An 11053-nucleotide genomic window follows, 5' to 3' on the forward strand; every position below is an offset into this window, starting at 1 on the left:
GAATCCAGCCCCATTTGCCACCGCCAAGCCCCTGCCCTGCCCCCCCCACCTCCGGCCGCCACCAAACCGATCGAATCGCGCCACGCCGTCACCGCCCCACCGTCGCCATGCCGCCCGAAGAGCAAGAAGGGTTTCTTCAGAGTGCTGGCGAAGCCGTTCGACAACTTCGGCGCCGAAACCTACGACGAGGGTTGCCGCTTTTGGCTCGGCACATACCCCACCATTGACGAGGCCGCGTGTGCATACAATGTGGCAGCATGGTGTGCCGGGAGGGCGGGGATGGAGCTCAACTTCCCAGAGATTGAGACACGAGTGGCTGTGGAGTTCGTCATGCCGAAGGGTATTTGGATGGAGGATATGACGACGAAGAAGAAGAAGAGGCCGGCCATTCGCGTTGCTCCCGACGATAGTGACGAGGCGGCGATGGTGAGGTTCCGGCGGGAGCATCTCTAGGCTGAGCGTGAGTTCTACTGGAAGCGCGAGGCCGAGCAGAAGAAGAAGGGGGTGAAGAATGAGGATGAGGCCGTTCCCTCAACGGTGATCCCCGTCGAGTCTGAGTCGGGGACTGGGGTGACTCGGAGGAGGACGACGAGGGGTGCGACGACCCGGACAAGGATGAGTTCTGGGAGCAGTTCAAGAGCTCCGATGAGTAGTTTCATCTTCGATGTAGTTCAAGTAGTTGTTTCAGCTACTAGTAGTCAGTAGTAGTAATTTGATGGGTGTAGTAGTTTAAATTAGTAGTGGTAGCCATTTACCTATGTTTCAATTCGAACTGTGTTTAGTTATGTTTCGATTAAAGTAGTAGTTGAACTTGCTAGTTTTTACATCACAAATATACTCACAAATATGTATTGGAGTTGAAGTTTTCTACACATCACAAATATACATTATCTATTGGAGTACATCATATCTATTGGAGTTGAAGTTTTCTACACATCACAAATATACATTATCTGTTGAAGTTGGAGTGCTTTTATTAAGATGTAAAAGGCACTTCTTAATGATGTAAATTTGATTACTGCCACACTTGACTGACTCGCATGCACGCGTCTGAGATCAGCGCACGGCGCCCCGTGTAACAAACCAATCGCACGCTCGCTCGCTCGCTCCTCGTCAATTTCAGCGGCCATTCCACGACCGCCCAGAGAAGACCCGCCTCCTCCCCGAGCTCCCTCTCCGTCCTCGTCGTCTCCCTCTCCCGCTTCCCCCCACCCCACCCAACCAACACGTTGACGCGCAGACACGCTTCGCCGGGCGTCGGAGCGGCATCGGCGAGCCATGAAGGGCGGCGGAGCCATCCGGAGCGGCGGCGGGGGCGGCGGCGGGCTGATGCGGACGCGGCTGCGGCTCCCCGTGGTGCTCCTCTCCTGCTCCCTCTTCTTCCTCGCCGGCTTCCTCGGCTCCCTCCTCTTCACCCAGGTAACTAACGCGGCCGCCCCGGCCCGCAGATTCGTTTCGTCGCGCGCACGCGCGGGCCTCTGATCTGGGGTGGCTCTGGCGGTTGTCCCGTGGCAGGATCCGCAGGGGGAGGAGGACGTGGAGCGGCCGCTGCGGAGGGAGCGGCTCATGGAGGCGGTCTGGCCGGAGATGGCGTACGGGGAGTCCGGCGAGCCCGCGCCCTCCTTGATCCCTTACCAGGTCCCGTCTCGTCCCGATTCCCTTCGTCGCATTGCCATTTTGTTCTTCGGGGATTCAGTTTAGGCTTTGCGGTGTCAGTGACCACTTATTAGCATTGGGGACGAGGGATTGCTGACGTTCGTGAAATTTTTGGTGAGGATGCGCACTGCATTCGGTGGCGACGTGCAATTTGCCACGGTGGTCTGTTCTGACGGTCACTTGCAGACTGCAGTTGAGTGATTTGTCGGTGCAAAGTACCTCCGATTTGGAATACTGTATCTACTGTCTGTACAACGGATTTAGTGTGAATAGTTTGATTTGATACGTAGCATTTTTGTGGGCAACTCGACTGGCGGTTGTTTGTTTAGCTCCCATGCAATTATCTAGGGCTACATGCCTAACGGAATATTGTTACGCATGTGGAATATCACAATCTTTGCGCCTGATGACATTACCAGCAAATCCAAGACATGTGGATTCTGTGAGCATTACATAGCGTCTGTAACCCCGCATTTCCGCCTCTTCCGTGAGTCTTCAGGACTCTTATGTGGTTTACCTTGGTTCCTATTAGTTGTGGTATTGGCCAATTGCGTGGGAAATAGCCTATTCAAAGGAAGTTGTTACAGGAAAAGGACACTGTTTAGTTGAATTTTTGTTACCAGCTACAGCTAGTGTCATCTATTTGTCGGAGAATTGCATTGGCAATTGATTACTTGAAGGACATCACTGCGAATGAAAGATGGAACTGCTAGTTTTCATTCCTGCGACCCGTGTAGGAGTACCTAACAAATGGGTACCCGGTCACTTCCTATACACGCATCTCATATCGGGAAAGCATAATATTAACATATGTCCATATGCATCTCTTCGTGAGTTTGTACAATCAAATCTCAAACGCTTTGAGAATTTCTTAAAACAATTATGGTGCCACAAAATGTTGACTTGCGTGCATGTACAAAAAGTTGAGAAAAAAAATCATATGTGTACTGTGTGGATTTTAATCTCATGTTCAGCTCCTAACTTCGGTACCTACTATACTAGCCCTTAAGAACGGCAACACTAAATTCTTTTGAAAAGTTGCACTGAGCCTTCTTATTGCATGTGGTACATTTCATTTTTCCTGTACCACAATTTCACCTACATAAATCAATGCTGCCTTGACCCCTTCTTAGTTTCTTTGGGAATCTGCTCTATGTTGCTTTACTAATGTAACTCTCATCCTCTTGAACAGATTTTGAGCTGGCAACCTCGTGCATTATATTTTCCACAATTTGCAACAGCAGAACAGTGTGAGAATGTGGTAAAAACTGCAAAGGCACGGCTTAGGCCATCAACATTGGCCTTAAGGAAAGGAGAAAGCGAGGAGACTACCAAAGGAATAAGGACAAGGTAACTCTTACTTACATTAACTTCTTACAGTCCCAGAGCATTCATCATAAAGGTTAGATAATTGGACCAGTGAGTTGGAGACCAGCAGGTAATTATTACTATTTTAAATCGCATGGTTTAATTTAAGTGTAAGATAGTACTCCCTCCGTCCTATAATGTAAGATGTTTTTTGACACTAGTGTAGTGTTAAAAAACGTCTTATATTATGGGACGGAGGGAGTAAATTCTAAGCAAACAAAATTGGTCCAGTTCTGGTATCTAGTAATTGTTTACTTCTCTTAGTACTGACGCTGTCTCTCCACCATTACCGACAACCCTTGGCCTGTTGTGCAAATACTCACCTCGTGGTCTCTATGATTTAGATATTTTGAAACGTTTTATTAGGGATTGTGAGGTGCCAAATGCACAGCGAGATCAGATCTGTTCTTTGTTTTCAATGGGCTTAATAAGATGGGATATTTTTCTTATATATTTTTGTACCAAATCTCCAGCCTTATTTGTTACTGTAAGTTCATGATTACCCTTAGCAGATAACTTTGATATTTGAGGTTGAACACATGGGGAGAGTAGGCACCAGAGCTCGACATTGGGAGACCCTGGTTGCAAAGAAGAGGGAAAGCAGGCATCACAAGATCTGGGAGCTGGGTTTACCCGAGTCCATGCGAGGTTTTGCAGGGCACATGGAAAATCTGACAAAGCTGGTGATGTGTCGGTGTGATATTGGCCACTTAGGCATCAAAAAATGGGGAAGGGGACAAAATGATGTGATGGTGTAAAACCCACGCGGTTTACTAGAGTATAGTGTTGACATATAGGAGTGCTGAGACTTCATTTTGTCATTTTTATCAGGGGTGTTCATCACGGTTTTGGTCCTATTTCAACCTGTGAAATAGCTACCATTTTTACAAAAGCTCAAACTCTTGTACAGAAGTCCTACTCTTGGTTGCCTCTTGTTGTCACAAAAACTAAATGCTTACAACCTTATCTAATTCTGCAATGAGCTAATGGTTGTATCATATTGCCAAACAGCTCAGGCACATTCCTTAGTGCCGAAGAAGATCCAACTGGAGCTCTTGCAGAAATTGAAATGAAGATTGCAAAGGCTACCATGATGCCGAGAAGTCATGGAGAGGTACTATTCTGTAAGTAGTGATTTATTGATTGTTTCTTGTGCAAAATTGTTGGCTTTCATCCTCATTGAACATCCAGGTTTGTATAGTGCCATGTAGCCTTGGGATAAGTTTCTTTGATTTAAGAAAACAGTGTTACAGTATGTCACTGATTTTACGTTTGTCATATGTTGCAGCCATTTAATGTCCTTCGGTATGAGATTGGACAGAAGTATGCTTCACACTATGATGCATTTGACCCGGCTCAATATGGTCCACAAAAAAGCCAAAGGGTATGTTCTAGTTTCACTTGCATTCTGCTTAAATTGGAGCTCTATATTGAATATTTTTTTCAACTTGAGATAAGTTTCTTTACCAAGCTTACAGCTGTGCATGACAAGTTTTATCTCAACATTGTCTGTCCTCTGCATTCCTTTCTGTTTGTCTCCTTGGTTTTGGTTTTCCACAACTGCGACTCACTCTGCATCAGTCCTTTTAAGAAATATTCTGGTCTGCAGTCTGTTTGATTGAACACTGAACAAAAGGGACTTCAGTTATTGGTGAATGTAATTAAGAAACCATTGAACTGCATTTCCGCAGGTGGCATCTTTCTTGCTCTATCTCACGGATGTCGAGGAAGGTGGAGAAACCATGTTCCCGTACGAGGTGGGCACTTCGGAAATTTTGTTACGAATTGTTTCAGTAGAACTGTAATGAACTCTTTGTTGATTTACAGAATGGGGATAATATGAACATAGGCTACGACTACGAGCAGTGCATCGGCTTAAAGGTAAAACCGAGGAAGGGCGACGGCCTCTTGTTTTACTCCCTTATGGTAAATGGTACCATTGATCCGGTACGTTCTTGGCACTCAAGTTCGCATGACTTTTCTATCACAACAATTTTTCATTCAAAGCACATGTTTCTCTAATATCGGTGCCATATGGCCCCACAACTAAATATGTCGTGGATTTTTAACTCTATGGTGGATGTGCTGCTGCAGACTTCACTTCATGGAAGCTGCCCAGTGGTGAGAGGAGAGAAATGGGTCGCCACGAAATGGATTAGAGACAAGACGCTGTAAATGAGGCTAACAAACAGAGGCTCCACGTCCTAAATAGATCCACACATACATAGTAATCATTTTTTTTCTACACGATCATGTACCTGTACATTACATTTATTCAATTTTCATCGGTCTTCATGAACCAGTGAGGTAGGGGGAAAAACAACTTGCAGTTTCCATCTGCTAATTTGACAGGCGTGTTAGTCTAATCTTGGTGGCTGAGTCATGTGTCTCTTCTTTTCTACTTCCTCCGTTCCAAAATATACCTGAACTTGTAGCTTTGTCCTAAGTCAAACATGTCTACGTTTGACTAACTCCACAGAAAAATATATGAACATCAGCTACATATATTACAAAAATATGTTTTATAATGAATCTAAAGAAATTAATATTATGTTGTAGATAATGATAAATCCAAAATAAGTGTCGTTGGTTTTAGTTCGGCAACGGAACTTATTTTGGATCTGGAGTATGTTTTTCTACAAATTTGATCAAACTTAAAAGATGTTTGATTTTAGTTGTGCTGTTGCGAGATCTGCACACAAGGGGCGCATGGTCGGACAGTGGACGGGTTCTGTTTACAGTCCAACCATTTTTCCAACTGCATACGGTTTTTCACCATGTCATGTGCAGGCACAACTCAGAAATTTTGTAAACAGTATTCCAAATAAAAACTCATCTTTAATGTTACACAAAACCATACAGATTAATCCCAATAAAAATAACCCATACATTTGACTGTTGCAACTCTAATACTGTTGGATCTTAGGACTGCCCAATGTAGACAATTCACTTACCCTGTTACAGAAATGGTGATATGCATGTCGCCACATTCATCAACCACTATCACTGAAGTATAAACAACAGTGTGCTCTGAAGTTTACAAATACAAGGTTACAAGCTCTTTTTGGGTTGTCCGCGCACAGCGACTCAGACCGTCATCTCAGTTGTAGGACGGCTAGTTGGACCAAGTTGCCATTGTAACAGTTCCATCATGTGATAACAATCAGCAACTGCTCCACTTTACACGGTTCGCACTGAATGTCATTGCGGCCGTGCCCTGCTGTTCTCCGCTGCTCTAACTTGAAGGAAGTATGGATGCGCCTACATACACGTTTGCAGCATATTAACTTTAAGAGTAAATGAATGTTACTGATCAGTGGTCAGTTATAGAACCTTGGATGTGTGAAAATATTTTATTGGAACTCAAAACAGATATATTCGCAAGAAAAAAAAACTCAAAACAGATAAGCAAGACTCAACATATATGGTCAAAAGCACGCAACATGATGCGTCCAAATGACGAAAGTACATGCATGGCTGAGCAACTTCATTAAGACAGGTCCAGGAAACAAAACTATAGTATCATCTTGAACTGTAACAAAGTGTATCGGTCTTTGACTTACCATAGCTTCACGGGCAGTGAGCCTATCTTGGTGATCATAGCGAAGAAGCTTATCGAGAAAATCTATGGCCTACAAGTACACATGAAATCATGCAGTCAAGCAGAGAACTCACAATCAAACATATACTGGTTATACAAGTGCCATTAACTAACCTCGGGAGATACTAGATGCTGGTTATCAGCATTAATGAACTTTGACCAGGGTTTTCTACTGTGCCTGCACATGGCATACATGGAACGATGGAAAGGTCAGAATTCTTAGTCTTCAAACACAAAGGAGGAAGGTAACGACATCCCCAAGCATGCAGCTTACCTTCCAACAAGATGTTCAAGCTGAGGGTCAAGCTCAAGGTGGTACTTCTTTAAGTAAGCATTCAGGCTGTCTGTTCCAAGTACCTGAGAATAATGGCAAGTGGCACGAATAAGACACTACCATGCTGGACAAAGTATCCATGTATTCAGGGTAAGGCCTCCTTTGGTTTATAGGAATTTTGTAGGAATTCTTCCTTTGGAGCCCTTTGGTTTGTAGGAATGAATTCCTATTCCTATGTAGGATAGGAATCAATCCTTCACATTTCAAAGTAAAAAATAATAATTAGCCTAGACTCAATGGAAAAATTCCTATGAACACAATGGGCAAGGTACGTGTAACATAGGCAAAGCTCCTTAGGACAAATAATATCACTGTATGTTATCTGGTTGTTGGGTTTAGTGCCATCTTAACAGCAAATTGGGTCCTGTACAGAGCATTTTTAATTTGGCAGTCAGTCATAGCCATGGGCCTCAACAGGAAGGAGCCACCGTGGAAAGGAAGATGAGGGGTGACTTATTCCTTGATTATTGAGCAAACTGCCTTAACTCTGATAGAGGAGATGGGTCTTTCTTACAATACAATCTTATCCAATCAGATCGAGCAATCTTAACCCTAACTGAACTCAAGATCATGGTGCCCACTGCATGCTACAGAAAACAGGTTTTGTAATGGAAAGGTTTTTAGCAAAAAGGCCAAACCATGGGTTGCATCACTAAAACACATTTAGCAATAAGTACAAGCCTTCTATTACCAGAGATATGAGAGATGCCAGAATCAAACTGGGGCTCACCTTTGCAATTTTCACGAGTTGGTCATGGTTATCATGGCCATAGAAGAATGGCTCCTTGCGGAAGATCTGCAGCCATGAAAACAAGTAGCAAATGAGTCAGTTACGGAACTAATGTCAATACCCCATTAAGTCCAGGATACTTATACGGGTATTCATAATCCATACATACCATCCCAGCAAACATGCACCCAAGGCTCCACATGTCCAGAGAATAATCGTAATCTTGCAAATCAACTAGAAGTTCAGGTCCCTTGAAATACCTGGATTAAATGGGGAAAAAATGATATGCTCAGATATTAAAAAGCATACGTAAGGAAATATAAATGAAAATCAGAACATGCATTATGGACTAATAAGCAATAAAACATGCTAGCATGAATAATATGTTGTAGTGATAAAACAAATTGTTATGGACTAATAAGCAATAAAACATGCTAACATGCTAACATGAATAATATGTTGTAGTGATAAAACAAATTGTTATGTAGTGATAGAACATGTTTTTTAATGTAATTTGCTCAGATTTCTACGTATAATTATAATGATTTGAACTACTTCATCACTTAAATTTTAGAGCATGGATACATCACTGAAAGAAGTACATTAGGCAGCTCAAACAGGAATACAGGGTTCAAATTGAGTAAATTTATCTGCTCATGTGTTGCTTGTGGAGCCAATTTCCAACAATAAGTCACATTCTTAAATTGCCATCCTCGTGCAATACAAACGATCAAAAGGGTTCAATCCAAATTAGTTATGGATCAAGAAAAATGGCACTCCCTCCAATCCATATTAATTGAGCACACTTACCCTCCGTGCGGAATTATTTGTCGTGGAAATGGATATACCTAGATGTATTTTAGTTCTAGATACATCCATTTCTACGACAAGTAATTCGGGACGGAGGGAGTACAACTTTAGTCAATTAATTCGGATCAGAGGGAGTATATTTTTTTACAGGTAGTAAGAAATAACATAACCAACCAAGTAGTTTACTGTATCTACACAAACCTTGAAGCCACACGGACATTGTATTCCTTGCCTGGATGGTAAAACTCCGCCAGGCCCCAGTCTATCAAGCGAAGTTTTCGAAGATCATGATCAATCATAACATTATGGGGCTTGACATCTCGATGCATAATGCCTTGTGAATGGCAGTGATCTAATGCCTGGAATGGTATAACCATAAACAAAAAAGGAAATATGTCACAAATAAGCAACTCCTTGCCTGTTTGAAACCATGACTTTGGCTTCAAAATATATAGCAGAGACCTAGCACTTATCTTGCACAAAAAAATGCTCAACAACCACTGATATCTTGAAACTAGCACTTTTAAGAATACTAGAACTTCCTAAAACGGTGTTTCACTAAATCCAAGATCATAAAGCACAGTAAAATTCAGGGTCAACTATTTTATCAGACGTTAATTCTGAACTTTAGTTGCTAATGCATTTGAGCTGGCTACACAGAGAACCTTTCAAGAAGTTGAGACTTAGGATTAATGATACTGATCTAGAACACCAGGTGTAATTGGAGTATAAATAAATAAACTAATATGTAATTTCAACATTTCCAGAAGAACAATATTCCTGATATCTAAAGGTATTCCACAAATCTTTCTGCCGATCCAGAGGACAAAGCGTTTTGTTGAATATCACAATAAAATAAGTTAGGATGGTAAACAAAACCTTTAGTAGCTCGTATAAGTAGTAGCGAATATCATAATCTGTCAACGTGGGATAGAGCACTTTAAAATCTGTGTTGTTGACATATTCGAAGATCAAGCTGGGAGTTTTCGAATGTTGATCCCTGACAATGTCGAGCAGCTTGATGATATTTGGACCTCCACAGAGGTTCTGAAGTATTTTTATCTCCCTTTTAATCTGTATAAACATATGACAAGTTAAGAGCTTCATCACCAAGAAAGGCATTTTTATTTAACGGAAGTGCAAGGCATGACATGGTAAGAATAATGCATGTGTGGGCATTAACTATGGACTTAATCTTCTCTTTTCTGGGAATTTATGAACAAACAGATGGTTATTCCAATCATTAAAATAGATCCAGATTTATGATCAGACAAGGCTGGCATCAATCAGCTTTTCCATTTCATGGATCTGATCGTGTTCCTATTGGCTCTTCTCAACAAAACGTATTACTTTGCAGGAGGTAGTGTCCCTTTCCTTTGAAGATGTTGCCCAATGGGATTTAGCCAGGAGAGTGTGTAAAGGGGATCAATGTGGGTGTTTGTGAGTTCTCTTATTTTGTTCTCCTTAAAAGTAAGTCACTTTGTTATTACAGTCACATTCCATGCTTCTGAATGAACGGGCAGTGCTCCTACCAGGTTCCCCAAAAGGTACATTGCCTGAACAGAAAAAATTTGTGACCAAGACGCCAAGCATCTTACGTAGACATGGCAGGTATGATGACACACTCTCAACTCGCAAGTCTCCATCACAAAGTGATGAATAAGCAGCTAAGAGTGGTCAAAAGACAATGCTGAGACTTGTTAACGATGCTAAGAGAAAGAATGTGACACTTCTGACCTCACACTAAAAGAGTTTCTGGACACAATTGACATGGCACTCAAGAAAATTCTGTAAGTTTTAGAAAAGTTCTAATTGTTTACTACTGTTTACTCAATTTATTTTATGTTCCTATCCCATATTTTCTTGGTTGCACGATCTACTCTTGATGGAAATCTTTTTTGGTTCTGTATAATCCATAAAAGGATTCTTACTGGATCAGAAAAAATCTACAGTTCAACATGCAAATGAGTAGTTCACATCTCAATATAAGTTACAAAGCTTCATATAGTACCTTCTTTTTCTTTACGGGCTTGAGTATCTTAATGACACATTTCTCGCTATTGTTAACACTGAAGCCTTCAAACACTTCACTATATTTACCTCTTCCAACTTTCCTGACAACTTCATAGTCATCCTGCTCACTGGTTAGAGATGTGGCAATGGTTAGCACGGTATTAGTTTTGAAAAGCATAAGAGGCTAGGGTTCCAATTACCTTTCACCAAAAAGAATTAAACTAACCCAAAAAGGATACTGAGGATACATCTTAAGAGTTGATTTATAAAGCAAATCATTACTGATTAGAAGTCGCAAAGATAAGACAGGCATTCTTAGGAAAGACGTTCATATCACCATGTTGTAGAAAACATTCACGCTTTTTTCCCTACAGTCTCTTATGAAGTACAGACGGAACAAGGAGGGCCAGCGAATCAGCAACAATTAATCACAATGCTTTTTCACACTTAAATATGCAATCAAAATAACTGACAACAGAATCAAACTAAGGCCCAATTCTTTTGGTGGCTGCCAAAATAAGCTACCCCCTCCCCAGCTTAT

At 41.9% G+C, this 11053-nt stretch overlaps 2 protein-coding genes across 4 annotated transcripts in view; one reads left to right on the top strand and one right to left on the bottom strand.

Moving 5' to 3' along the window:
* The first annotated feature begins 1104 nt into the window (after positions 1–1104).
* Positions 1105–5407, top strand: LOC119311914 (probable prolyl 4-hydroxylase 9). Of its 2 annotated transcripts, none has more exons than XM_037587631.1 (8): positions 1105–1419; positions 1516–1638; positions 2849–3006; positions 4036–4138; positions 4313–4408; positions 4716–4781; positions 4852–4971; positions 5119–5407. In XM_037587631.1, exons 1-8 carry the CDS (start codon positions 1279–1281, stop codon positions 5197–5199), a joined length of 888 nt encoding a protein of 295 aa, XP_037443528.1. In that variant the 5' UTR covers positions 1105–1278; the 3' UTR covers positions 5200–5407. The 2 variants fall into 2 exon arrangements, with proteins under 2 accessions (XP_037443528.1, XP_037443527.1); XM_037587630.1 differs by having other exon boundaries at positions 1123–1419; positions 1525–1638.
* A 421-nt stretch (positions 5408–5828) lies between these two features.
* Positions 5829–11053, bottom strand: part of LOC119311916 (casein kinase II subunit alpha-2-like) — an 8707-nt gene continuing 3482 nt past the window's right edge. For both annotated transcript variants that reach the window (XM_037587633.1, XM_037587632.1), the window contains exons 2-10: positions 10511–10640; positions 9379–9573; positions 8701–8858; positions 7859–7949; positions 7690–7755; positions 6900–6982; positions 6740–6803; positions 6588–6656; positions 5829–6285 (exon numbers count right to left, since the gene is read on the bottom strand). In XM_037587633.1, the coding sequence (XP_037443530.1) occupies positions 6226–6285; positions 6588–6656; positions 6740–6803; positions 6900–6982; positions 7690–7755; positions 7859–7949; positions 8701–8858; positions 9379–9573; positions 10511–10640 (916 nt within the window). In that variant the 3' untranslated portion in view covers positions 5829–6225. The remainder of the gene's footprint in view (positions 6286–6587; positions 6657–6739; positions 6804–6899; positions 6983–7689; positions 7756–7858; positions 7950–8700; positions 8859–9378; positions 9574–10510; positions 10641–11053) is intronic.

Source organism: Triticum dicoccoides, chromosome 5B, assembly GCF_002162155.2.
Source record: "Triticum dicoccoides isolate Atlit2015 ecotype Zavitan chromosome 5B, WEW_v2.0, whole genome shotgun sequence".
Taxonomy (NCBI): Eukaryota; Viridiplantae; Streptophyta; class Magnoliopsida; order Poales; family Poaceae; genus Triticum; species Triticum dicoccoides.

Coding starts and splice junctions, on each gene's coding strand:
- LOC119311914 (XM_037587631.1), top strand. CDS start 1,279: ATGAAGGGCGGCGGAGCCATCCGGAGCGGCGGCGGGGGCGGCGGCGGG. Junction 1,639..2,848: donor CCTCCTTGATCCCTTACCAG/GTCCCGTCTCGT, acceptor CCTCTTGAACAG/ATTTTGAGCTGGCAACCTCG. Junction 4,409..4,715: donor GTCCACAAAAAAGCCAAAGG/GTATGTTCTAGT, acceptor GCATTTCCGCAG/GTGGCATCTTTCTTGCTCTA.